The following is a 25,235-nucleotide window of genomic DNA, read 5'->3' as shown; positions in this document are numbered from 1 at the left end:
AATACAATGAGTGGGTGAGAAATGGAGAGAAACAGAAACCTTTTTACTTTAACGCTTGAGTTCTACAAGAGGCTCATTGCCAGGTTTGAATTTGAGCTCTGTCACCTCTACGAGACAGACACTTCCCTTGCCTGGCTCTCCGTCTCATCGCCACACTGTATCCCATTCTCTGTTGCCCTCTTTTACCCAGACTAGAAGTAACCTCCTAACTATCCTCAGCTTCTATTTTTGCTCAACCCGATGATCCTAGCTGACCCAACAGGCTACTTTACAGTTGCAGCTTCATTTGCCTCCCAGGTGGTGCAGTGCCCGTGTTCCCCACCCAGTACAGGCCTTTACACATCCCCCCTACTCCAACCTGGAACAGATTTTCCACACTCCGTGTACCCTCTCTCCAGATACCAGCTTCACTGCTCTTGGGGCCTGCCAGCCACCATCCGATTTCTATACTAGCTCTGTGGGAGGACAACGGTGTTCTCACGATGTGGGGTTATCATAATGTTTTACAGTCCCAGCTGGCCTCGATCACTCTGCTCTCCCTCTCTGAGCACTGTGCCTGCTGGGTGTACTTTTGTTCCATGAATGAATAAGTAAACAAACCCTGAGTTTAAAACTATTGTGTTAGATTTAAAAGCAGGGGGGAGAGGGAGGGAGGGAGGGAGGGAGGGAAGGAAGGAAGGAAGGAAGGAAGGAAGGAAGGAAGGAAGGAAGGAAGGAAGGAAGGAAGGAAGGAAGGAAGGAAGGAAGGAAAATCAAGAGTTTAATTGGGGGAGCCCTGATTCTGTGCCAGAGTGGGAGAGGGACATCAGACTGGTGTCAGATTTCTGACTCTGGTACAGGTGATACAGATTGATGCAAAAGGTGCCCAAAGTTCTGAGGGGGAAATGAACCCTAGAAATTTATATCCAGTGAAACGTCACTTTCTCAAAGAAAAGTTAGCAAAAGTACAGGAGCCAAAGTCAAAAGAAAAAAAACAAACAAACATGGTGGGGTAGATAGTTAAACCAGACAGGAATGAGCAATGAGGCCAGTGGATACACAGTATCTGTCATGGCTGTAAAGTCTAAAGCACTCGGTGGGATCTGACACATCCCAAAGGCCATGTACCCTAGCTCCCCTGGCAGCTGACAGGCTGTGGGAGACTGATGGGATCATGGGGCCTTGGCCTCAGCGGTGTGTTAGTAAATGCAGGGATTCCTAACAGGACTGTTACAAGCCAGGGAGACTAGAGGGTAGGGTCTACTCAAAGGGAGTGTATCCCTGGGCATGCAGCTTGGGGTCTGTCTTATCCCTGCCCCTCTCCCCTTCACTCTCTGCTTTGCAGACTCTCTGACGAAAGCACTTTTGCCTCCACTACACATTGGCTGCCTTGATGTTCAGACTCGGAGTCGCAGTGCTGAGCTACTGTGGGCAGAGCCTTCTGCAACCACGAGCTAAGGAAAATCCCTCCTTAAGCAGTTTCTCTCAGGCATTTCTTTCGGCGCTGCAAAGGAGCTAACAGTTAAAATCCAGAAAGAGAAGTGGTGTGAAAATAAAGTTTTCCATTAAAAATTGAGCATGCTTATGTAATAACACCTGTGGTGGGGAAGCAGAGGCAGTAAATACCACGTATGTGCACTCCTTCGGGGGGGGGTGTAGATTTGATTACAGATTGGATGATTGAATTCATGATAAGGAAGAAATGCTAACTCTTTGGACCTTAAATATTTAAAAATATAGATATAATGTAATACAGTCGATTAAAAGGCATATGCTTTTGTATTCAAGGAAGGAAAAAAAAAGGACTCAAAGTCCTAAGAAGAGAAAGTTTTATAACCAGATCAGTTTAAGATAAATCAAAATGTAAGCAGGATAAATGTGAAGAGGCTGGATTGCCCCAAGGTCAAGCACAGTAACAAAATTGGGTTTTTTTTTTTATTTTTTTTAAAATTTATTTATTTATTAAGGATTTCTGCCTCCTCCCCGCGGGTTGTTTTTTTTTTCAAAGATTATTTTAAATTATGACTGTGTCTGTGTGCCCATGTGTGGGCATGTGCAGCGGCCCTGCGGAGGTCAGAGGAGGCATGGGGTGCCCCGGTAGCTGGAGTTATTGGTGAGAGTGAGCTGTGTAATGTGGGTACTAGAACCAAACGAGTCCCTGCAAAAAGCCGTGCCTGCTCTTCAGCACCGGGCCAGCTCTCAGGCCCGGAACTGTTGTTCTTATTAAAAGGCACGCTTAGAAAGGGGTCAGTGGGGATTGATGGCCACCAGCCTAGCACTGGGATAATGAGAGACCCCGTATCAGTGAGAAGGGGAGGGAAGGAGAGGGGGGAGGGAGAGAGAGAGGGAGAGAGAGAGAGAAAGAGAGAGAGAGAAAGAGAGAGACAGAGAGAGAAAGGAGAGAGGAGAGAGGAGAGAGAGAGAAAGCGGGATAGCTAACAGTCTCCTCTGGCTCCCATGTGTGCATGTCTCTCACCTCCATGTGTCCACACACATATACACACTCACAGAAAAAATCTGGTACAAGTTCAAAATGCATTCTAGGAATTAGTAAATAACAAAGTAGATGTTAATACTGATGAAGAGGGGGTGAGGAGCCCGTGGTCACTTGATGTTGAAGAAGCATCGAGTTGTGGTCCGGAGCCCTACCTCAGCTAGTCCAGAGCAGACTGCGGGGCACAAAGGCCTCAGGCGCTCATAGAAGCGCAGGTTGGAGAATGTCTGCCCATGCCGCATGGCAGGCACTGCCTCTGTGGTCCTGGGAGGGAGTCTCTCTACTGAGCCCACATTAATCAGAATCGCAGGGCTTGTTTGAGCTGGAAGCAGAAATGGAGAAAGATATATTCCTGGGGATTAATGCCTTGAGGAGGCCCCTGGCATCCATGTCAAAGCTCCTTTGGCTACATGTCTTCAGGCTCTTACCAGTTAAGATAAGAAGGATTTGGGCAGTGGGATTTTTGCATGCAGTAGCTCTGAGGCTGTTAGCAACCTTACTGAGGAGGCTGAGATAAGCGTTTTCACAGAGCAAAAGGCAAGTTGACTTAGATGCTCAAGACTGAGGAGAAGGCCCATGGGAAATGTCCAGGGGGAGCCATAGGCCTGCCTGGGGAGGGGTCAGCTCTGTCCATCCAGCTTCGTTTTCTAGTGACTCTAAAAGGCCTTCCAGGTCTGCGGTGTGAGATGCTCATTGCCGGCAGCGCAGCGTGCGAGTTCCCCAGTCAGATCTTGATTACTGCCTGTGCTATGCCCTATCTATCCTATCCTATCCTATCTATCCTATCTGCTCCTCTTTCCCCAGACCACCTGGGGTCGCTGCCACACCCCTAACTATCCGCTGCCTGCTATGTGTTGCGCCCATAGGGATTTCCCTAAAACTGATTATCAGCCAATAAGTTACTAGAACCTGTTGCAGAACAAGAAGAATCCTAGGATGATAAAAAAAAAAAAAAAAAAGCCTTGCCTCCCAACCCAGTTGCCCAAACTAGTGCTTGGCCTCAAGCCTCACTTCTTCCTCTGTGTGGGTAGAGACTTCAGCTGCTTCAAGATCCTCCTTAGATTTCCCCCTCTGAGACCTCCCACCCTGCCTCTCCCTGTTCTGTGCCCACAGGATTTGCAGGGCCTTCTCCTGTAGCATTGAGGACCTGGCCCTATTCGTCTCAATATTCCTAGAAGGACTAGGAGTTCCCAGAGGGTTAGGACTGTGTCTAACTCAGTGTCTCCAGCAGTGGTAAGACGAGCGATGTACTCAGAAAGGGTCCTTGGTTTGAACTAGCTGTGTAGCCAAGGGTCACGTCAAGCTCCTGGTCCTCCTGTCTCCCACTCCCAAGTGCTGAGATTATATGTGTGTGCTACCATACCTATAAAGGTTTTCTAGAATGATTGAATTGACCAAAATAAATTAAAAATGGAAAATCGCTGTTATTTAGTATAATTTGGGAGATAAGTAATTTAGAACTGGCCTGGGGATAAGAAAGGCCTTCTACTCTGGCAATTCCTCAGCTTCAGCAACACACGCGTGACTTGCATTAACTGCCCACATCTCCATTTTACACCTGGAGAGACTGAGGCACAGCACACTGAGAGCACTTCACCAAGGCACTTTAAATAAGAGGCAGAGGCGAGATTCAAACCCAGGAGCACTGGATTAAAAGTCTCCCTGCAGCGACTCCTATACGCCACGCCACCTCATTAAAGTAGGTCATTAGGAAATTCCTTACAGCTTAAAGTCTGAAACCAATGAGGCTCCCGCTGGAGATGGCATGTGTAACAGCTTTGTCACTGAACCCCTTGAGAAACTAGGAATGGTTATACTGCTGTTAGCCGGGGTTGGAACCTTTGTCTTTTCTCTGCTCTTGTTTTTCTGGATTGGCTTAGAGTAGTTTAGTGTGACCCATTTTAGTAATACAATGGGGAACATAAATCTCTAATTCCTCCAAACTAAAAATGTAGGTTATTTTTTACTGCCAGTTAAAGCAACAGTGCACTGGCAATCATGCCCATTGTGTGCCCATTGCATTGGCCCCTCACAGGATGACATAGGAAGTATGAAAGTGCACTTGCACGCATGCCCATTGCGTGCCCAGTGCATTTCCATTGCATTGGCCCTTCACACAATGGCGTAGAAAGTATGAAAGTGCACGTGCATGCATGCCCATTGCGTGCCCATTGCATTGGCCCCTCACAGGGCAGCATAGGTTCCATTCCCACTGGTCTCTGAACCAGTGGAGTTCCTTTCCAAGCTTCAAATGCTATCCTGTTCAGAAAACATAAATGGGCATTTGCAGAATTCAGTCAGCTAAGGCTCTGTAATTCACACGGGGCTCTCAGGACCAAGTTTCCATGCATGTTCCCCCTGACAGCTGCTTTCAATGATTGTGGTGTCTTTTGTTATTGTTGTCTTCAGACTAGAGATTTAAGTGAATTATCTATTTAAAGTACTTCGTAGAAGTACTATAGGTTCCCCTCCCCCCCCCCCGCCCACACACACAGAGAACAATGACTGCTATGTGGTTTTTGAGGAGTTTTAAGAAAGTAGACAATAGTTAAAGGCAAGGTGGGGGAAGGTGCCTTGAAGCAAGCATGAGGTTCCAGTTAGGATTCTAGAGCAGTTTAATAAAAAGACCTACACAACCACCCTATGGCTCACTGTGCCTCTTCATTCCTCTTCCCAAGAAAATGATTCTAAATTGGATGAGAAGATAAGTATGGCTGCAGTTCTGTTCGCTTGCCAAGCACGGCAGATTAGGGAGGAGCCTTTGTCACGGCATGTCTTTGTCACACAATGGTGTGTGAATGGTTAGGCGGAGAACCATGGAAACATAGAAAACATAGAGTTCTTGCTCTCTCAAAACTGGATTAGCTGCTACCAGAGGAGTTTGTTACAAAGCAAGGTTATCCGTGTTTGTTTCTTCCGCACGTGCCTGCTTGCTCTTTGCCCTTCTGGCATGTTATGATGCCCTTGCCACCACGGTGTCCAATAAACCTCCTACGTGAGTTTGCTGTGTACAATGTAATCTGTTCTCACTGCTAACTACAACAGCCATGGCCATTCAAACGTGACCATATTGGATTACCCCTGGAAATGCAAGCTCAGATATAAAAGTCAATGTTGATAAGATATGTCAATATAAGGGGGAAACAAACAAAATTTTAAAAGCAGTAAACAAAATTTAAATATTTCTCATGATAAAAATACGAGGTAGGGGCCTGGAGAGATGACTCATGTAGCGCATATGCTGCTCACTCAGAGGACCCAAATTTGGCTCCCAGCATCCATGTTAGGTGACCCACAACCACCTGTAACTCCTGCCTCTGTGGGCACCGGCATACACGTTCTTATATCTATACACAGACACATAAATAAAAAATAAATCTAATAAAGCCAGACTAGGAATGGAAGGAAACTGCCTCTATTTGATGATATCCATCTATGTAAAACACAGAGCGAAGATTCTTAGCCACTTCCACCTCCAAGATTTTCCCTCAGGGATCAAGGATAAGGCTTACTCAACTGTTTTCACAAGTCCATGAAGGTTTTTGCCAAAGTAATCAGGCAAGGAAAAATGAAAAGCAACCAAGTTGGGTGAAGACAGGAACGGGAGAAGTAAAACTCTCAGAGATGGACTTTTGCTTGAGAAAACCCTGGGGTACCAATGAGCTCGCCTGTGCGGCAGGATGCAGAGTACAAACATAAACTGGGCATGGGGAGCCGAGGCAGGCAAATCTCTGTGAACTTCAGGCTAGCCTGGTCCATGTAGCAAGTTACAAGCTATCAAGGGTTACATACGGAGACCCTAAACTCTTAAAACAAAAAAGCAATCAGTTATATTTTAGACACAGTGGCAGAGAACAGTCAGAAGTTAAATGAGAAATTTTTGTTATTTTTCATTCACAGTTATGGTAAGGATAATAAGATATTAAAATGAAGTACAAGACCTCTGTACAATGGAAACTTAAATCAGTGGAAGTAAAGAACTGAACTGAATGAAATGACTTGGTGTTAATGGGTTAGAAGACCTAACAGAGAAGATTGCGATAGTCTTCACACTGGCCCATAGCTTCAGAATAATGGGTCAAAACTGCGGTCGTGCTTTTTGTAGAACCTGAGAGAAGCCATCCAGTTCATAAGGAAAAGCAAGAGGTTCAGAATGGCTAAAACAATCTTGGTGGTAGGGGCAGGGGTTGCAAAGCTACAGGGGTTACACATCCCAACTTGAAAATGTAGTCTGTGTCTTCAGTTTAAAGACACTCTGGGACAGTGGTTTTCAACCTTCCCAGAGCTGTGGCCTTTAATATACTTCTTCATGCTGTAGTGACCCCCCAACCATAAAATTTTTTGTTGCTACTTCATAAGTGCAATTTTGCTACTGTTATGACTCATAATGTAAATATCTGACATGTGGGATATCTGATATGTGACCCCTGGGAAATGGTCATTCAAGTCCCAAAGGGGTCTTTACTGACAGATTAAAATCTGCCATTCCAGGACCTGGAGAGGCGGCTCAGTCCATAAAGTGCTTGCCTCACAAACACAGGACCCGAGGTTAATCCTTGGCACCATGACAACTGTGTAAGTATGGTGGCATTCACTTTGTAACCCGGAGCTGGGGAGGTGGAGAGAGATGGATCTCTAGTACTTGCCGGCAAGCCAATCTGATGTAACCAGAAAGCTCCAGGTCCTTCCAAATTATAAGACCTTGCATTAGGAAACAAGATGGAAGTTCTGAAAAGGAACACCCAATGTAGTAATAAGAGCGGCGGGGCTGCGTTCCCAGCACCCCGGCCGCCTGCTCGGCTAGCTTATGCCCCGAAATAATTACACAGACACTGTATTCTTTTAATCACTGCTTGGCCCTTTAGCTCTAGCCCTTACTGGCTAATTCTGATATCCCGATCAACCCATCTCTAATAATCTGTGAGCACCGGTCTTACCGGGAAGATTCTAGCCTAAGTCCATCCTGGGTCGGAGCTGGGGCATGGCGTCTCTCTGAGGCGTCTGCTCCGGAGAGGAGAGCTGTGGAGTCTGAGCTCACTTCCTCTTCCTCCCAGCACTCCGTTTTGTTTACTCCACCTACCTATGTTCTAACCAATAAAATGGGCCAAGGCAGTTCTTTTATTAGCCAATGACCTTCCTCCATCAACCCAAGACTGACCTCTGGCCTCCACTGGCACGTGTGTGCACCTACATGTACGTGTGTACCTACCATATGTTGAGTATATAGATTAGTGAAATATAATTCGCAGCCAGGTAATCAATTCTTATATTTATAGGTCAAAATGATTATGCTACAGAGGCCAGGAGAAGGCAAAGAATAGTTCTTTAAAGATTGGCGACCAAAGTTGGGAATACCTAGGCATACCATTTGTAGTGGTTGAGTAAGAATGGCCCCCATAGGCTCTTATGTTTGAATGCTTAACGGAGTGGCACTATTTGAAAGGTTTAGAAGGATTAGGAGGTATGGCCTTTTGGAATAAGTGTGTTACTGGGAATGGGCTGTGAGGTTTCAAAAGCCCATGACAGGCCCAGCTCAGTCTCAGTCCTCTCTCCTCTCCTCTCCCCTCCTCTCCCCTCTCAGTCTCAGTCCTCTCTCTTCCCCTCCTCTCCCCTCCCTCCCTCTCCTACCCTCCCTCCTTCCCTTCCTCTCTCTCTCTCTCTCTCTCTCTCTCTCTCTCTCTCTCTCTCTCTCTCTCTCCTTCCCTCCCTTCCTCCTTCTCCATCTCTCCCTATGGGTCAGGGTGTAGAACTCTCAGCTCCTTCTCCAGAACCACGTCTGCCTGAATGCCACCTTGCTTCCTGCCATGATGATAGTGGACTAGCCTCTGAAACTGTAAGCAAGTCTACAATTAAATGGTTTCTTTTATTTTTTTTTAAAATGTCTTGGCCATAATGTCTCTCCACAGCAAGAACAATGACTAAGACATCATTTTAATGACTGTGTGTATGTGTGTGTATGTATGCTATGAGAAGCAGAGGTACTACATGTACCTTCCTTTTTCCAACAAGTTCTGACTTGAGTGAGTGTGTGTGTGTGTGTGTGTGTGTGTGTGTGTGTGTGTGTGTGAGAGAGAGAGAGAGAGAGAGAGAGAGAGAGAGAGAGAGAGAGAGAGAGAGAGAGAGAGAGAGAATGTTTTATTTTGGATTTGAAATTATCATTTTTTTCAGTGGATAGAGAGAGATTAGAAATTAATTGCCATCAGTAGCATTGAAATAGCATGTCTAGGAGCTAGAGAGATGGTTCGGCAGTTAAAAGCAGTTAAGGTCTTCCAGAAGACCCAGGTTCGATTTTCAGTACCCACAGGACTCACAACCATCTTTTAACCCCAGTTCCAGAACATCCAATGTCATCTTTGGGCCTCTGCAAGCACCAGGCATGCATGTGGCATGCAGATATACCTGCAGGCACAATATCTATGCACATAAAATAAGTTTTAAAAAAGCATGTCAAGATTCCAGTACCGCTGGCCAGTGATCCAGTAATTTAGAAGGTGGTTAGTGTCTTGTGATCAGATTATAAAGGCTTTGCTGCCAGAAGTCATGCTACAGGAAGCAGGAGTGGGCTTGATCTGCAGAAGACCTGTAAGATTAGTGTCTATACAAAGTGAGGGGAAAAGAGTGTGCTAGCGGGTCAGGTAGTGGAGGCGAGACCAAGGTGGTGGCTGTCCAGCAGGAGACACTGGCAATGGCTGTTGATGCTACTGACTGGGTGAGAAAGAGCAGCTTTGCTTCTTTTTGTACTATGTACTTTATACTTATCGTGTGACCTTTTTTGTTTAAAAAAAATGGGAAGGGCTCATTTCAGTAGCAAGACTCTCCACTGCATTGCTGAATAAAATGAGTATGGTCTGTGTCTCACTCCAACCTACATAAGTTTGAGTCAGTCTTTGTATCCAGAAATAAAATGTAACAGTTGTTTTCTATTTTCTTCCTTCCTTCCTTCCTTCCTTCCTTCCTTCCTTCCTTCCTTCCTTCCTTCCTTCCTTCCTTCCTTCCTTCCTCCCCCTTTCTTCTTCCTCCTCCTTCAATGTTTTTTTTTTTCAAATTGAGAAAGTTCACCTACATTATTGGTTCAGTGAGAGCCACCACCCTCCCTTTAGTCATGAAGACGTTGAACTTTCTGTCAAATGAGTATTGACCATCTATCAAGACAGCTTTTCCTTTTATATTTTCTAATAGTGAATTATACAGCAGAGAACATGACCTTGTGATCTTGAGGTTAACACATGTGGTCATGGCTTATTTCCCTTTTGAATGCTGGAGTGGATGTGAAGAAGCTGGATGGGTTTCCTGACTTTTTTCATGAGCTTTGGCTGCAGTTTTCTTGTAATGATTTGCATAGTATTGGGTATCTGGGCAAGGCTGACCTTCAGGGTAATTTGAGAAGCATTCTTTCCTTTTTATTAAAAATAAGTATAGAACCTCTATTATTTGTTTTTTAAAAGACTGCTGGGATTCACCAGTGAGGCTGTCTGGCCCTATAAAGTAGTACTGCAAGGTGGCCTAAGTGTGACCTTTCCTTCAACAGTAGGCTATTCTTCATTGGCTGTTGCTTTGTAGTTTGTCTCTCAATTTGTCTGTTCTAGTCTGAGGTGTCCAAATCTCTATCATAAAGTTAATACTTTTTGTTATTCATGTTACTAGAGTTCTCTCAGCATTGGTGGTTTGTGCCTTCTACTTCTCAAGAAGTTATGGGAAGATGTTTATCAGTGTATTCGTTACTTTTCTGTTGCTGTAATAAGAAAGCATCATGACCAGAAGCAACTTAAAGAAGTGTGTATTCGGTCTTAACAATTCCAGAGGAATAGGAGTCTTTTGTGGTGGGGAGGTGCTTGGCAGTAGGAGCAAGCAGCTCTGGGAGCTCACATTTTCAGAGTCAGGAAAACTACACAAGCAGGGTGAGGCTGTACACTTACAAGCTTGTCCTAGTTACACACTGCTAAGCAAGACCTTGTCTCCTGATCCTTCCCAAGCAGTGCCACTGCAGCCCAAGAGTTCAAATGTCTGCATTTTTGGGAGACATTTCTCATTCATACCACCACAGTCAAGTTTTCTTCTCCCAAAGAAGCGGACTTTATTGCACATTTTTCTATTCCTGATTTCTGCTGTTACATTAATAGTACTTCAGGACTTGGGTTTTGTTTTTCAGTTTTCTAAAAGTGGGACCTCATCTTTCTAGTTTAGCATCTAAAGATATTTTTGAAAATTATATTTGTTGCTTGGCGCAATGTTCTATATAGTTTTAGCTACTTAGAAGGCTAAGGCAGGAAGTCTCAAACTAGTCTATTGGAGCATCTGGACAGCACAGTGATGCCTTGTATTTAAAAAATGATTTTTGGAATTGGGATGGTAATGGCTCAATGAGCCAAGTACTCACTGCACAGGCACAGGGGCTGGAGTTTGGATCCTTAGCATCTGTGTAAGCAGCTGTATGTGGTGGCACATGCCTAGAAGTCCAAGACAGGAGGGAGGTGAAACAGGAGGATCTGATGGGTTTGCAGCTAACCAGTTAGCCAGTTGGTCGACTCCAGGTTCAGTGAGAGACTCTGTTCCCCAAATAGGGTGGAGAGTGAGAGAAGAAAACATCCAACATTTTCCTCTGACCTCCACACCCGTATACACAGTTCTACCTCTCACACATGTTCACACATGTGTGCCACAATAATTTCCCGTGTACTATATTAGATTCAGACTTTCATGTTTTGTTCTCATTTCCCTTGATTTATGTGACCTGTAATTTACCAACAGTTTCCAAATATTTGAAACTTATGTTATTCTTTTCAATTCTATCACATTAGAGACAGCATACTTTATGTAACTTGAATTGCTTTAAGTTTTGGGGGGAATTAGTTTATGACTTCTGTGATTTGAGAACATTCACGTGTGAAGATTGGGTAAAGTGCTATTATGGTTGGAGTGGTCTTCATTTAGGTTACATTGTCTGGCAGGGTGACTCAGGCTTTACATAACTTCACTGAAGGCTGGAAACAGTCATCATTTCTTCATCTATTTTTGTCTTCCTCTCATGTTTCATTCCAATGCTCAAAACACTAGTCTTATTTTTATTTTATTCTATTTTGTTGTTATTTGTTCTTTACTGATCTTTTATTCTTTAATATCTCATGTTAATTCTACCCAGGACACTTTACATCTTCTTGTATTTTTATTACTAAGAAGACCTTGGCCCTTTCTTATCTCTCCCATCTCTTCAGTTTTCTTGAATATGAAAACATTTATAATATAATGAGCATATTCATTATACTCTATAATTCTAACATCTTTATCATTTCTGGATTTATTTCTTTGGTTATGTCATTTTATTTTCCTGCTTCTTTGTACACCAGGAAGTTTTGGTTCTGAGACCTTTTTTTATTTTCAGAGACAAGTTTAGTGGGTTATGAAGGAAAAAGGGTAGAAGGGGGAAGATGAGAGGGAGGGAGGGAGGGAGGGAGGGGTAAAGGGGGGAGAAACAGTAGTTACCTCTTCAAAAGAGGCAGAAAGAGCGGTTCTGAGACATTTTGAATTTCAAATTGTTGTGTAATATTGATATACATATATATATGTAGTATGAGCATATACACATAACTTATGCTGCATTATAAATATATACATATTTTTGAACTTTGTACTGGGACATGATCAAGTTATTTGGAGGCACTTTTATCTCTTCAAGACTTGTTTTTAAATTTAGGCAGGAGCATCTGAGCTTTCAGAGCTAATGTGACCCTGCACTAGCCAGCCATCTCCATGTTCCATGCAGGTGCTGCAGGTAAGGTACTATTAGGATGCTGTGCTCTTGCTGAGAATGCAACTGTTACCTGGCTAAGTGAGTCACTATAACTGATCCATCTGCTCCTTTCTAGACCTCTACTTGGCCTGGGGACTTTTGCAGGCATCAGCTGATCACACTGAAGGTCTGAGAACAACCTCTAACCACTAGCACAGCGTTTGGCTCTGCAGATATCTGCTATGGCTTCTTCAAGCTCTAAGTCGTCCACTAAAGCAGACTGTAGAGTTTAGGGATTCCTTGCCTGTGGAGTGGCCTCTTCAGAGAAGCTTTGGCAGTTTTAGGGCTGACATTTATCTATTTTCTGAGAGCTGTAACATATGTGTTTCACTCCCAATGTCTGAATACTTTTTTTGTTTATGTAATCCTTTGGCTTAAAAAAAAAACTAAGCCTGCATGTATGTATGTGAACACCTGTGCATGTCTGGTGCCTGCAGAAATCAGAGGGTGTGGGAGCCTTGACACCAGACCTACAGATGGTTTTGATTCCATGTGAGTGCTGGCAACTGAATGTGGATCCCCTAAAAGACCAACTGTTCTTAGCCAATGAGGCATCTATTCTCCAATTCCCCTGTGGTTTTATTTTATCCAAAAATTAAATAGATTGGATACTAAGGTTCCACCTTGTTTCCAGCCAGCATTCAGTAAGCATGTAGTCTATTGAGGCAAGCCCTTCCCTCTGCCTATTAGGGAATATATGTTCTTCCTCCCTATCGTTGGATGTTAAGAAGCCCAGCATACACAGCAAATCGTCATTTTTCGCTGGCATAGCACATTGTTCTGTAACTAACCCAGACAGAAAACCCTACTCCTATGGTTTCTGTCAGGATCCTAATACCTGCAAACACATAGCAGTACCTTTAAAGCTAAACCAGTCTCTGAAGATAAACATGTTTGAGGCACGAATATGAGCAAAACTGAAGAAAACCCAAGACACCCATAGAGACTGAACATCAATGGTCAGCAGCTAAAAGTTCGGCCCATTTCCAAGGGAGACCACTTTAGCTTCTCCCTGGCATCTCATCCGGGCAGTGGGTTTCCTTGAAGCAATTCAGTTTGGCTTACTTCCCTGATGATGACTGCTTAGTGGCTGCGACCTGCTTCCTGAGTGGAGAATGGGCAGAGCCAGCTGAGGTAAATGAATGAAGAACATCTGGATTATGTTCTCTCTCCCTCTGGCCCCTTTGTTAGAAAGGAGGTTGTTTTGTTCCCGGACCAAGCCACTCCCTAAGGTCTTTGAGAGTACTGCTGTTCAGGTCTCTATCATTCTCCAGTGAGAACAAGAGGGTACCCAGCAGAAACAATGGTGGCTTCAGGACTAGCTGTGACCTGTGCTTCATTTTACCAAGTAGCTCTACACTGCTACAAGATATTCCTGAACCAGGGAAGTGGAGAAAATAGTTGCTTAATCTGAATCTTTCAGGGCTGCAGATGATGAGTTTAACATCTTAGGGGACAATGAAGAAAATCAGACCTAAATGGTTCCATATTTTCAGAATTACTTATGCATAATTTGGCTCATTGTGTGTGCATATGAAAATAGGGATATAAAAATCAGTGCTTTGAAACCATATAAAGAAACGGCAGTATGCGTGAGGACAGACTTCCATTTAAAGGATGAAGCACATGAAAGACAGCAAAAAAACATTAACATTAATCTGACTTGGTCTCGAGAAAAGGCACTTTATTAACTTCAAGCTTTGGTTGTGTTGCTGAAGTCTTGTGCTGACCTAGCTGTATCTGATGAAGACTGAGATGTCTTGTCAGTCACGTGACAGGATGTGGCCTGGCTCTGTGCCCCAGAACTGTCACAAGCCCTTCACCTGTCTACTGATTTCCGCAGCTCTGAGTGGTGGCTGGTACTACCCAGCCCTTGGTACTTTTCACACAGTGGCACTTCTGTTTGCACACTGCAGTCCTCTGCATCAGGAGGATCTTTACCCTACACTAATACCAAGGTTGAGCTTTCATATTTCCCTTGCAGAAATGGGGACATTATACAGTTAACAAAGGTGAAGTGACTTGGCCGGTGTGCCAAATGGAAGAACCTAGTTAGTAAAAAACCAAAAGGCTGGATTCCAAATTTTGTGTTGCTTACTAGACAGAATGCACGGTGTATTTCTATCTAGTGGAGGACACTGGATTCTGAAGGCCATTTTATGAGTTCTGGGTTGTTTTCTGTTTTTTTAAATTTTGCTTCACTCAGCACTTCCTAGACCACATCCTGTTTGTGCGTGGCTAAGAGTTAACTATTTCTAAGAAGCAGCAGGGTTCAGGGTGCATGACTGACCAGTCAGGCACCTGGAGGTGATGGGCGTGGTCTTCTCGCAGCTCTTCCACTACTGTCTGATGTTGTTACATTTCTCCAAAAAGCAGCAGAAATCCACTGCTGAAAAGAGGACATAAAGTTATCTATGGAGACATCCCTGGCTTGGCTCTCAACCCATCAGCTCCTGGAGGGCATGAGTTCTGTGTCACAGGCTTCAGACTTCTAAAACATGTGTGGCTGGCTGTGGCGTGCATTAGGAATGTATTAAAGCAGGTTAAATCCTAACAGTTCTGTCATATAAACAAATCACTGGAGGGAGTTCATACTTCTTTGTCTTTGCAGCACTGAAGGCTGAACTCAGGGCCTCAACACATGTGAGGCCAGTGCTCTACCATTAAGCAATATCCTTTTTAAACAAACACTCAAATACAAAAACCAAATTTACCAAATGACTTAATAGTGCCTGTTCTGATTTCTAAGCTCACTTCCTTCATGCTTAAGAGCAAAACTAATGATTATAAATTAGGTAATACTTACGTTTTGTATGACCACAGTACCTCTATCTCTGATCTTCTCAATGTCAAGTCATTTCGAACAGTGCTGACCGTGATGATAAAGCACACTAATGATGTCAAAAGCAAGCAGCAAGGCTGGGCCAGCACTCCAACACCTCAAGGATAGTTGAGACATCTTTCTGAAACGCATCAGCTCAATAATGCAGAGCATCAAATGTGGTGCCGTGGTGACCTCTCTGAGGATAGCAGCTTCTGAATTTACTTTTTATTATCAACAGATTTGAACTCATATTGAGGTAGGTATCCTCACAGTGTACAAAGTCACAGTGACTAATTTTTCTTTGAGAATGTAAGCAAGCAATGCTCCTATTCAAGTTTGAATACCAAAATCTAACCATATAATAGTTATCTTGTACTTTTTGACATAGCCACAATTACAAAGGGAAAAAGTACAACAGTAATTCTTTTTCTTTAATACAAAGGATTTGCTGTGAGTCTGCAAGTCATCTTGTCCAATCCTAAAGCTGTATTTAAGCGCCGTGGATCCCAGCCAGGCATGCAAGAATCTGACTTTCTAAAGCAGATAACAACAGTTGAAGAACTGGAACCAAAAGCTAGTAACTGCACCAAGGTACTTATCATCTCCTTCATGTGGTGGGACAGCAAGTGTTGATAGTTCTGCTGCTTAAAATATCCCCTTCCCCTGTAGGTTCTCGTGTGGCACACTCGGACAGAGAAGGTCAATCTAGCCAATGAGCCAAAGTACCACCTGGACACAGTGAACATTGAGGTGTAGACGCCAAGACGCAGGTGTAGAAGAGGAAGTCTGGAATTTAGGCTGCAGCTCATTCAGGTATTGTTCCTTTCCTTCAGCCCTTCCTGTCAGCCAACGGACATATGTTTAGACAGCTAACTGGATGCTACAAAATGTGTTGTCTTCATTTGTTCTGCATGTGTTCTCTAAAGCTAATTGGGAAGATATCTGTACAATGAAGCTACAGGACACTGGGGAAAATTCTGAGTATCTCCTGTCCTGCTGCTCTCTCCCTTCCTCAAGCCATCTCATAATTGATGGAATAGGTCTTAGAACCTGATCCATGAGTATTTTGTCAATTAAACAGTCCCAACTCTTGGCAGTGTACACTGAAGGAAATAAAACCCACAAATAGAAAAGTGTGGATTCATCTGTTTAATATAGGGAAATAACATTTTGTCAATACTAGGCACCATAAAATGTAAACACAATAACTGTCATAAACCTGGATATACCTTCAAGGATTAAAAGTGGCTTTGTTTTAGTTACCCTGTGTGCATATAGTGCAGAAAAAGGGTCTTCTTATTAGCACTATGTACATGAGAAGAGGTCCAAATTACAAGAGGCAGCGAAAATTTGAATTCTTGAAACACTAAGTTTTACAGTAACATCCAGGTTTATCTTCCTTTCACTAATCACGTTCCCTGTTAAGCACATCGAAACAACAGCACAGTGAAGTGAGTGATGAGTAAAAGAATTTGATACACTAGAAAACAGTGCTCAGTGATACATTTACATTCTATTTATATGATTAAACATTTGATCATACAGTACCTTCCTACAGGATTACTGGCTAATTTGGGGGTGGGGTTTATACTGTTAGAAGTATTACTAACATGATAACTACTTCCCTTATATGCAAACATTAGAGCTATAATTTTGAGAATAAAACCGATTATGCAAGTTAACTGAGCAGCTTCTCAATGTGGCTATGACATCATGGGAAATATGAGCAAAGCTGCCCTCCACAGAAGATGGTTTCTCAACCTGCTTTCACATCAGATTTAATCAGCACAGACCAACACGGTCAATCAGGTAATTCTTAATGTGAACAAATGGGGGAAAGGAAAATACATATGTACATGAATAAACGGGAACTAGATGCCTTTGTAGCGAGGAATGTCGGGTGTTGGATTTGGATGAAACTCTGTTGCAGCTTTTCACTTCCACAGTTGTGTGCTCAGAGTCTGCCCCGATGAGCTGCCCGACCACCCTGCTGTGGTGCTGGGGGGCTGGCCAAAACCTGTAGTAGGGTTTGCACTACTGAGACTCATGCCGGCCATTTGCTGATTCATCTGTGAAACATATAAAAGGCTTAGTTGACAAGGATTACTCACTTTTCATTCTTAATTCTTTAGCTACAACCAAACTTTTCATCATTAATGTAAAATTTAATCAAAACACAGAGGTAAAGTAGACCATGCCCAAATATCTCTCTACTGATTCACGAATAACCTTGTTCTTTATTTTTTCCTGTGTTTAAGCACTGCTTATGAAGTAATCCATACTTAGTTCACTTTCTGTATTTAAATTTTTATCCCAAAGATTAACAGAAATTGAAAAGAATACCAAAGTAATCCTCTAATTTGTTTCTGAGTATATAAGTCAATGGACTCTTTCAACTATGAGAGTATTTCTTGAACTGAGAAATTTGAGAAATTAAACATCCTAAAATTATCCTAACATTTACAAAATACCTGTATTCTCTATCAGCATGCTAAATGGATTTAATACACTTTCACACTAAAAATGTCATAGCATGTGTTTTAACAGCTAAAATTAAATTTTATATCCTATAAAATAAAAGATTACATGTAATTTTCTTCCAGGCTAGAGTCCAGTATATTTATCTGCCTCTTATCTAGCCCAGTGGTTCTCTCACTACGAAGGTTGATGACAGAGCAGGCAAGGCAGGATTTTCCACAATACAGTTCCAAACCTATGATCGGTGTTATCTTTTGTTCTTTTTGCAGGGTTTTTGTAAGACACAATAACCACACCAGTGTTCCAATGTGTCTAAAGGCAGGCAGATCACATCTTCACTTCTGCTCACAGACACTATCATGGCCTTGCTGACAAGGGCTGCGATTCTTCACTGGCTCACTGTAATTTAACCTGAGCTGAGTGAACTTCAGCATCTTGGCAACAGAACAGCGATTACTAACGCCCGGCCAGCACTTACAAGTTTCAAGGCTTGCAGTGCGCACACATGTGCTTTATGTACTCCTGTAAACCACAATTCTAAGATATTTGGTGATTTTTCTAATGTTTGTTAGAAATCAATGTTCTGAAGGTAAAGCTGCTGGTCTTACAGGAACCAAGACACTAAGATGCAGGAAAGGGAATGAGAACCAGAACATTTAACTCGAAAGCCTCTGAAGGCAGCAGAGAAGTCAGAAGAGCATTTAATTCAGAAATGGTACTCCTTGACTTAAACTATCCCAGAGAGACATGGAATTTGTCAGTGATACCTGAGGCAAGCAGAGTTTTTATTATCATAGGTACCCTTGAGCCAATGGATGCTCCTCATAAATCCATAAGCAGTGACCATATGACAGAGACAGCTTTGATCCTTCATAAAACTGTACTTTGAGAATATGAAGCTGGATTTCTTTCTCATTGGTAAGAGCTAACCAAAAATGGTCCACGCTTACTAGTGAAGACAGACTGGTCTAAGTGGACGACTAAAAGACACCACCCAGGAGCTGAGTACCAAGCTGGTACCAAGCCTGACAGGTGGCAGATATGAGAGTGAGGTGTCTCTTGTATGCTGCCAAAGATAACTTCTAGCTAGTAATGGTAGATTAGGCATGTTCACTATTATAACTCTGTTACAGGCCAAAATGGGAAAAGGAAAATCCTAACAGTTATTTACAGAAGGTAGTGTGTCATTTATCTATCTGATAAAACCTCATGACATCTATAAACATTTGGATCTGATCAAACTTATCTTTATTCAATTCTTTTGCTACATCATTAGATTTCAAACGAACTACTCAGAATATACACATGGTTTCTTAGACTTTGAGATGGTAGTTTATGAGCCCTACCTGTGAAAGGTTCCACTGAGGCTGCTGAGCTTGTGGCAGGCCAAACTTACTTTGTGGTGCACCCATCTGTCCCACCATTCCTCCTTGAGGACCAACAACATTCTGAGGAAGTGGCATCACTCCAGTCTGTGTGTTTCCCATAAACCCATTGGGCATGGGCATGCCCACCATCATGCTTGTATTCTGTCCCATCATATTTCCTATAAGACCGGGAGCTGCAGGCACTGGCACGCCCATGGAAGGAAAACCTTGAAATGTAGTTGCTGCTTGTGAGGTAAATGGCATATTTGTGGGTCCCATAAACACACCTGTATTGTAAAAAACCACAAATTTTAAAAAAGAAACCAACAAACAAAGCAAGAGGCTCTTTTATATGGCTGCACTCATCTCCAGATACAGAAAAGAGGGTAACTTCCTGACTCTCAGAACCGATCTCTAAACAACCCACACCTCCACCTTGAGAGTCTGTTATTTCCATAATGCAGACAGATGTTCTGACTATGTGAAAGTGATGCACAGCCTGAGAGCACATGCTACTCCTGATGACGCACACCACTGCTCTCTCATAAACCAACCAGGCAGGTAGTGCAGTGATTATTTGCTTTTATGAGGAAGTACGTGGGTGGCCACACAGTTTCAGTCTATATATGAGATGAGCTTATTTTGAAGGAAAGGATCTGATGAATTAAAACTGAATAAATTGTATGCTAATATTTTATTATAATGACAAGGTATTTCCAAATTTTGCATAATTATATATATTTATGTATAACTCTGACTGCTTATTTGTTTGCCTGCAGAGAAAAGTGTACACAAAGCCAAACTTTATGTAAATAAAATACCAGTAATTCTTCAAAGATAATTCATGTCCTATAAACTTGTGGAACAATATTAAGTGATATGTGACCAACTTGTCAAGTTTCAAATGAATAAAGTTTGTGAATCCTATATTGTTTAATTCTAATCCTTCATTCATTTCAGTTAAGTAGAGAAATATCCCCTGCCACAGGAAAACGCAACTGCCATTACAGTTTCAAAGGATGTACTCTATAATACCACTGTCATTCACTGGAAATAAAGTTCAACATCAATTACCAGGAGTGCTTTGCTGTGTTCCTGTTCCATAGAGAGATAAGATGGAGTCTTTGGAGAGTTGTTTCTTTGCTACTTCTTCTGACTTTGTAGTCTGCTCAGTGAACAGATCCAGATCCCCAGATGTTACAGTAGACAGGGTAGCAGCTGCTGGTACAGAGGCTGTCCCCTGGGCCAAACACCAAAATAAATAGTTAATTTCTAAACAGCACAGCTTATTTATCACTTAAAATCTTAAGAGGGAAAATGGTGACATCTAATGAGATCAGTTTTGAGTCCACACACGAGCATCTCGAGTGAAGGCACAGTGTTAGCGTAAACCAAGGAGACTGGAGCTCTTTTCTAGCCATATGCAGCAGCTGAGCAAAGCAGTTTTGCCCATCACATCTTGAGCACACTGAGTCTGGAAACATGCAGGTACAGTGTGAAGACGGACACAACTTCTCTCAAGAATTAGTGTCACTTCTAATAAAGAATGTTGCCACTTGCAGAACCAAAAGGTTCTATGATAGCAGATTAAACACTTTTACTTTTTCAAAAACTACACCAAAGAATGTTTATGCACTTGTTCTAGGTCTATTTTAACAATACTAGAATGCTTCAAATCCAGAAGTGAAATACAGAAAAACTTAGCTACCTACATTCAACCATAAGCAAATCAACACAAGTAATTTAGACATTTAATACAAAACAAGCTTCCCCTTAATCTACTTATACAAGGATATGATTGTGTAATGACAGTCTTCCTTAATGATTAGTTTTAAATACGAAAAAATTAAAAATTCTCTGAAGACTCATAAATGCTGGCTCACATTCTTCTGAAACTACAGATTGAGGTGAGTAGCAATGGAAGTTAAAGTTACACATTTACTGTCCTGGATAGAGCACTATGCAGGAAATTACTGTCAAAGCATTTTATTCAAACTTAGTTAAGCAGAGCCATATTTTGAACCTATTATGACTAATTTAGCAAGACTTATAAGAGACATAGAAAAGACTATCTTAATTTGCAAATGCTCTAAAATGTGTAAGAAATTAGACATGAGAGAATACCAAAATAGTGTCTTTTAATCTGACTATATCTTAGTTACCAATGAATTATATCTTAGGACCACAGAGGCCAATAAATGGTTCCAAGCTGGACTGGATCACTACCCTACCCGAGTGTTGAGATAGGTGCCCTTACATCTGTATGTCAACTGACTTCTGTCCAATGAAAATGAAGACAGGCTTTGTAACCCCAGGGCCTTACACAAAGTTAAGTACTTACTATTTATTATTAACACTGAAAACAAAATGACACCACTAAATGATCCTTTCATCATATTTCACCTACGTGCAACACAGGAATCTACTCAACCCCTTGGGATCCATTCTTGATGAATGAGATTTCAACATGAAAAGATTTCCAAATGGTTGGGGAAACACAAATTTTGGTCTTACTGTAGAGCAGTCTAACGAACATTCTCATGATCTAAATACTTCATGTAAAGAAGTGTGACTATCGACCGCAACACAGACACCAGCTAAAATTGGCCAGTCTATGTGGCACAGCTAGCAAGCACCTGAAGTCTGCTTATCTACTGGGCTTGCATTTGCCACCATTTTACCACCAGGGAGAAAGGAAACTATGTTTGCCTGTTCTCTTTCTGGCCTTTTGGAAATCCCAGGGACTAAACCAAAGGCAGTTATCGGCATGTCTACATATGCATTCTCATATATTCATAATCTCTCCCCCCCTCCCTTCCGTGTGTCCATCTTCCCCTACCCCCATACATGTACATTCTTGTCACTCAGCTATTTCCAGGCAGATGGTAAACCTAGGCTATTTTATATTTACACACGGGCAGATCTTTCATTAGAATTTACACATGCTTAGAAAACACCAAAAGTCAAATAAGGTTCAGAGCAATTCATGATCTTGGTACTTGAACCCAATTACAGCTCAATTTCATATACTAAATGCCCACAAGAACTAACAACCTTCAAAGTTTCAGCATTCATATGAACACACACTTCTAAGATACTCTTTACTGGCAAAGGCAATATTTTGAAAATGTACTAATCAGAATGCACAAAGCATAAAGGTTAGTCTTTGAGGCTTACCATCGGGCTACAACTTGATAAGCATAAAAGTTAGAACTTGATTACCAACTGGCTGGCCAGTCAATGAAGCTTTAGGAATCTACCCATCTCCCTACCACCCCTAGCACTGGGGTTAGACACATGCTGCTGTGCTCAACTTTGTGTGTGGGTGCTAGGGATCTGAACTCATGACCTCATGCTTGCACATCACGCATTTTACCGAACGAACCACCTTCCCAGACCCCAAAGTCCCTGCTCTGACATGAGCTGCAATAGGGACTAGAAGGGCCAAACCACAATATGCTAGCTACCTTTCCTGAAATACATACTTTTGCTACACTCAAATTTGTTGACTCATTTTAGTCTAATTAATTCCCAAAAGATTTACTTTTCAAATTCAAGGCACGAACACAATAATTTTCATAAAAATATGTAGAATAAATCATTATTAGTCTCAATGTGACATAGACTTGTTATTAAACCTTTACATATTCCCACAGAAAAGGAGTATTGCATCTCAAATACTTTTCAGAAAACATACTGGCTGCTTATTTGTAGTGTTCCAATGTAGGAGAGAATGATAATATTGCAGACTTGTTAGAGACTTTAAATTGCACCTTGAAATGTAATGTTTCACCTGAAGGAAACTCTATGTAATGCCACACACACACACAAAAAAAAAAATCAGAATTTATTCACCATTAGTATTTTAAGTATCTTATTGCCTCTTTCAAGTTTTTATTTAGTCATTCAAAAACAGCAAGATTCATTTTAAAACTTACTTAAAACCTAATTTACCTTCAGAGAAAATGAATATTTAATTTGCTAAAACTTAATTCAAAATGTAATAAAATGACAATGTTAATAACACTGGCTTGTCAGAACCTGAAAACAACCTAAATGCCCCTAGAATGAAGAATGGATAAAGGAAAATGTGGTAGATTTACATAACAGAGTACTACACAACAGAGAAAAATAATGATATCTTGAAATTTGCAGGCAAATGTATGGAGCTAGAAAACATCATATTAAATAAGGTAACCCAGACCCAGAAAGACAATTATCACATGTACTCACTCATAAGTGGTTTTTAAACATAAAGCAAAGAAAACCAGCCTACAAATCATAATCCCAGAGAACCTAGACAACAATGAGGACACTAAGAGAGACATACATAGATCTAATCTACATGGGAAGTAGAAACAGACAAGATCTCCTGAGTAAACTAGGAGCATGGGGACCTTGGGAGAGGGTTGATGGGAAGGGAAGAGGCAGAGAGGGGAGCAGAGAAAAATGTATAAATAAAATCAATAAAAAATAAAAATAAAAAACACTGGCTTGTGATTTAAGGTCAGGTTGAGGTTGTCTCATTCCCAACCTCACATATGCATTCTAAATACTGTTGTTTCCTGAAAACAAAGGTTGAAACTTTAAGGATGGTGACTGTAAGTGCCTCTGCTGCTTAGCATCAAAGTAGCTGAGAACTATACATCAACAGAAGGGACGGTGTTTGAGTAAAACAACTGTTTAAACAAAACAAAACTCCAAGATTAGTTTCCCAGCCCTGCCTAAAGAACAGGCTTTCAGCCAGTGACTGCTCAGGGATAGTGACTTCAAAGTTCAGTTTCTGAAGTTGTCACACAGAACCACACTTCACTGCATACCTGAGCTGCGGGCATGACAGTGGCAGGTAAAGGATTAGAGATCATTGGTCCAAAAATGTCCAGATCATCATTCAGGGGTGGCACTGTGGTTGTGTTCCCATTGGTCACTGGTGTATCAGCAGGACCATCTGAAAGGAATATAGATTTTTGTCAATATAGAATCTCTTATATTACATGAAACAGGGTGCTTTTTTTTAGAATATATTTTTTTTTAATAAAAACAATCTAAAAGAAAACTCTGTGTTCCTTTCTACCCTAGGATCTACCCTCTATCCATCATATATGTTCCTTTTCGTCTTAGGATTTACCCTCTATCCCAAAGAGAACATTTCAGTTTTGTTTGTTCTCCCAGAAACAGCATTCAGCATAACTCCATCCTCTTCTCAACAAATGTTTCACACTATTATTTCACACTATTCTGAAGACTTATTTTTTAAAATCATTAATCATTTTTTACCTACCCCCAACACGCACATGAACAACATACCAGGATCCACCTCCTCTCTATCCCAGACTTCTCATTATATGGTATTTTAATAATTAGCTTTGGATGTCACTTCCATAAATATTCCTTTTTGCCACAAAAGCTACACATATACAGAATTATTGAAGAAACAACTCTTAATAACCTTAATTAAAATATTTCAACCTAGAAAATCAGTAAATACAAGCTCCCAATGTGTTTAAACATATGCTGTCTTTGATTACTATCTTTGGCATGTTTCACTGAAATTATTGCTTCAATTCATTTTGAAGGTCACTATTTCTAATTTTCAGTATTTAAATCAGGCAATAAGGATTCATTATCACCATTATTAATATCACATTGGCCTGGATGATTTTTGTCCCATGGAAGATGATACTTTCTCCAGGTATTAGGACAAAGAGACCGAGGGCTTCCTTTGTGTCAGCGTTCATGCTAGGGCAGACTCTTCTGAACCCTAGGCTGGGGACCTGTCTTTAGACAGACCCACACTTCTACAAAAGCCATGGGGTCATGGGAAAGAAAGGACAGTAACAACAAGAATATGATCAAAACATATGACCAAAAGTGTCATCTTGAAATCCACTATTTTATATAACTGAAGCCACATAATTACAAATACACCTAACTACAAAGGATCACTTAAAATTCTGAAAATTAAGAACCGATCTTCAAATAGTTAATTATTTGCACTAAGCTTAAAACGAAGAAAACATTTCGGTTCAAATACCTTTCCACTACACTGTCCTTGTACAAAATCCCATTGTATGTGTAGTTTAAAGGGAGGAATACAGACGGTATGATCAGCCCTCAACTAGTGAACAATATTGCAAAGTACTAGGAGTTAAATACACCCTCCTGATCAAAGGACCACTATAGCACATTCTTTAGTGATGGAATGAAAGCCAGTAGAACACCAAGAGGCTGAAAACAATTTTTTTTAAAAAAAAATTTAAGTTATTCAAACAAGATATGGTGAAGCATAATAACTAAAAACAGAAC

General features: G+C 41.6%; 2 protein-coding genes across 3 annotated transcripts in view; one reads left to right on the top strand and one right to left on the bottom strand.

Moving 5' to 3' along the window:
• The window catches only part of B3gat2 (beta-1,3-glucuronyltransferase 2), a 98,466-nt gene extending 78,463 nt beyond the window's left edge, over positions 1–20,003 (top strand). Inside the window, exons 3-4 of the mRNA XM_075980578.1 lie at positions 15,527–15,675; positions 15,754–20,003. Of these exons, the coding sequence (XP_075836693.1) occupies positions 15,527–15,675; positions 15,754–15,840 (236 nt within the window). The 3' untranslated portion in view covers positions 15,841–20,003. The remainder of the gene's footprint in view (positions 1–15,526; positions 15,676–15,753) is intronic.
• Smap1 (small ArfGAP 1) overlaps positions 16,219–25,235 on the bottom strand; it is an 84,039-nt gene continuing 75,022 nt past the window's right edge. For both annotated transcript variants that reach the window (XM_075980577.1, XM_075980576.1), the window contains 4 exons: positions 23,750–23,877; positions 20,004–20,169; positions 18,909–19,216; positions 16,219–17,153 (listed from right to left, as the gene is read on the bottom strand). In XM_075980577.1, the coding sequence (XP_075836692.1) occupies positions 17,019–17,153; positions 18,909–19,216; positions 20,004–20,169; positions 23,750–23,877 (737 nt within the window). In that variant the 3' untranslated portion in view covers positions 16,219–17,018. The remainder of the gene's footprint in view (positions 17,154–18,908; positions 19,217–20,003; positions 20,170–23,749; positions 23,878–25,235) is intronic.

Source organism: Microtus pennsylvanicus, chromosome 7 (genome assembly GCF_037038515.1).
Source record: "Microtus pennsylvanicus isolate mMicPen1 chromosome 7, mMicPen1.hap1, whole genome shotgun sequence".
NCBI lineage: Eukaryota > Metazoa > Chordata > Mammalia > Rodentia > Cricetidae > Microtus > Microtus pennsylvanicus.
This window is presented reverse-complemented; position numbering and strand designations above follow the sequence as displayed.